We start from the raw sequence: 919 nt of genomic DNA on the forward strand, positions 1-919 counted from the left end.
GAGGGGGGGGAGGGTTATTCATCTTGCGCCATAGATTTGGTTCTTTCCCCGCCGAGGTTGTTCTCCACCGGGCAGCTCCGGTCTCCTCCCGCTGCGCGGCTCTCCGCAGCCCCATCTCCTCGGGCCGCCCCTGCGCCGGGCTTTGGGTTTCCCTTCTCCTCTCTCTGAGCCAGAGCCGGGCTACGGCGGGGACCCTCAGCCCCTCCAGCCCTCTCCTCTGCATCTCTTCCTCCGTACGTTTGCATTAAAATATCCGTCCTGAGTTTAACCCTCGCTTCTTTCGGGGATAAACAAACCCTGCCGAAATCAAACCCGGCCGTCCCCCGCTTCTCGAAGGGAAAACGAACCGAAGAGGGAGTAGAACCGAAAATAACAGAGCCGGGACCCCTCTCTCGGACAGTTCTGCGACGCCAGAACCGGGCGGGGAGAGAAGCAAAGACGGAACCCAGAGCAGCCCCACCGCCCACCGCCCGCCCCAAGCGTAGGGGAACGAGGCAAAGTTTCACGTACCTTGGAACCTGTGGCCCAGATACCGGTAGCGATGTATTAGCCACGGGTAGAAGGTGGAGGGATCCCTTTGCTGCGAAGCGAAGAGCGGGTGCGTGGAATGCGAGGCGGGCAGCGGATGGGCGGCCAGGGCGTGGGGAGGGGGCACGGGGTGCACGGGCACGGCCGGGTTCGGCGGGTGGGAGACGGCCTCCGCAAAGACCAAGTCCGGGTTGGAGTAGACCCCCCTGCCGGTGGAGTGGAAGCCGTTGAGAAAAGGGTTCATCGGGCTGGAATTGGCATAGCTGAGAGCCGCCGGGCGGATGGGATCCTCGGAGCGAGACGCGGGCAAGGGGCTGTCTTTAGCCACCAGCGACTCGATGGTGAAACAGCGCTTGGGCGCGGGCTGAAACATGGTGCGGCGGCGGCGGGC

The 919-nt window shown here is 64.0% G+C and overlaps 1 protein-coding gene across 1 annotated transcript in view; it reads right to left on the bottom strand.

The window, feature by feature from the left end:
* Positions 1-913, bottom strand: part of EMX2 (empty spiracles homeobox 2) — a 4,251-nt gene extending 3,338 nt beyond the window's left edge. Inside the window, exon 1 of the mRNA XM_010727486.2 lies at positions 511-913. Within this exon, the coding sequence (XP_010725788.1) occupies positions 511-901 (391 nt within the window). The 5' untranslated portion in view covers positions 902-913. The remainder of the gene's footprint in view (positions 1-510) is intronic.
* Positions 914-919: the final 6 nt, after the last annotated feature.

This window comes from Meleagris gallopavo, unplaced genomic scaffold, assembly GCF_000146605.3.
Source record: "Meleagris gallopavo isolate NT-WF06-2002-E0010 breed Aviagen turkey brand Nicholas breeding stock unplaced genomic scaffold, Turkey_5.1 ChrUn_random_7180001899389, whole genome shotgun sequence".
In the NCBI taxonomy this organism is placed as follows: domain Eukaryota; kingdom Metazoa; phylum Chordata; class Aves; order Galliformes; family Phasianidae; genus Meleagris; species Meleagris gallopavo.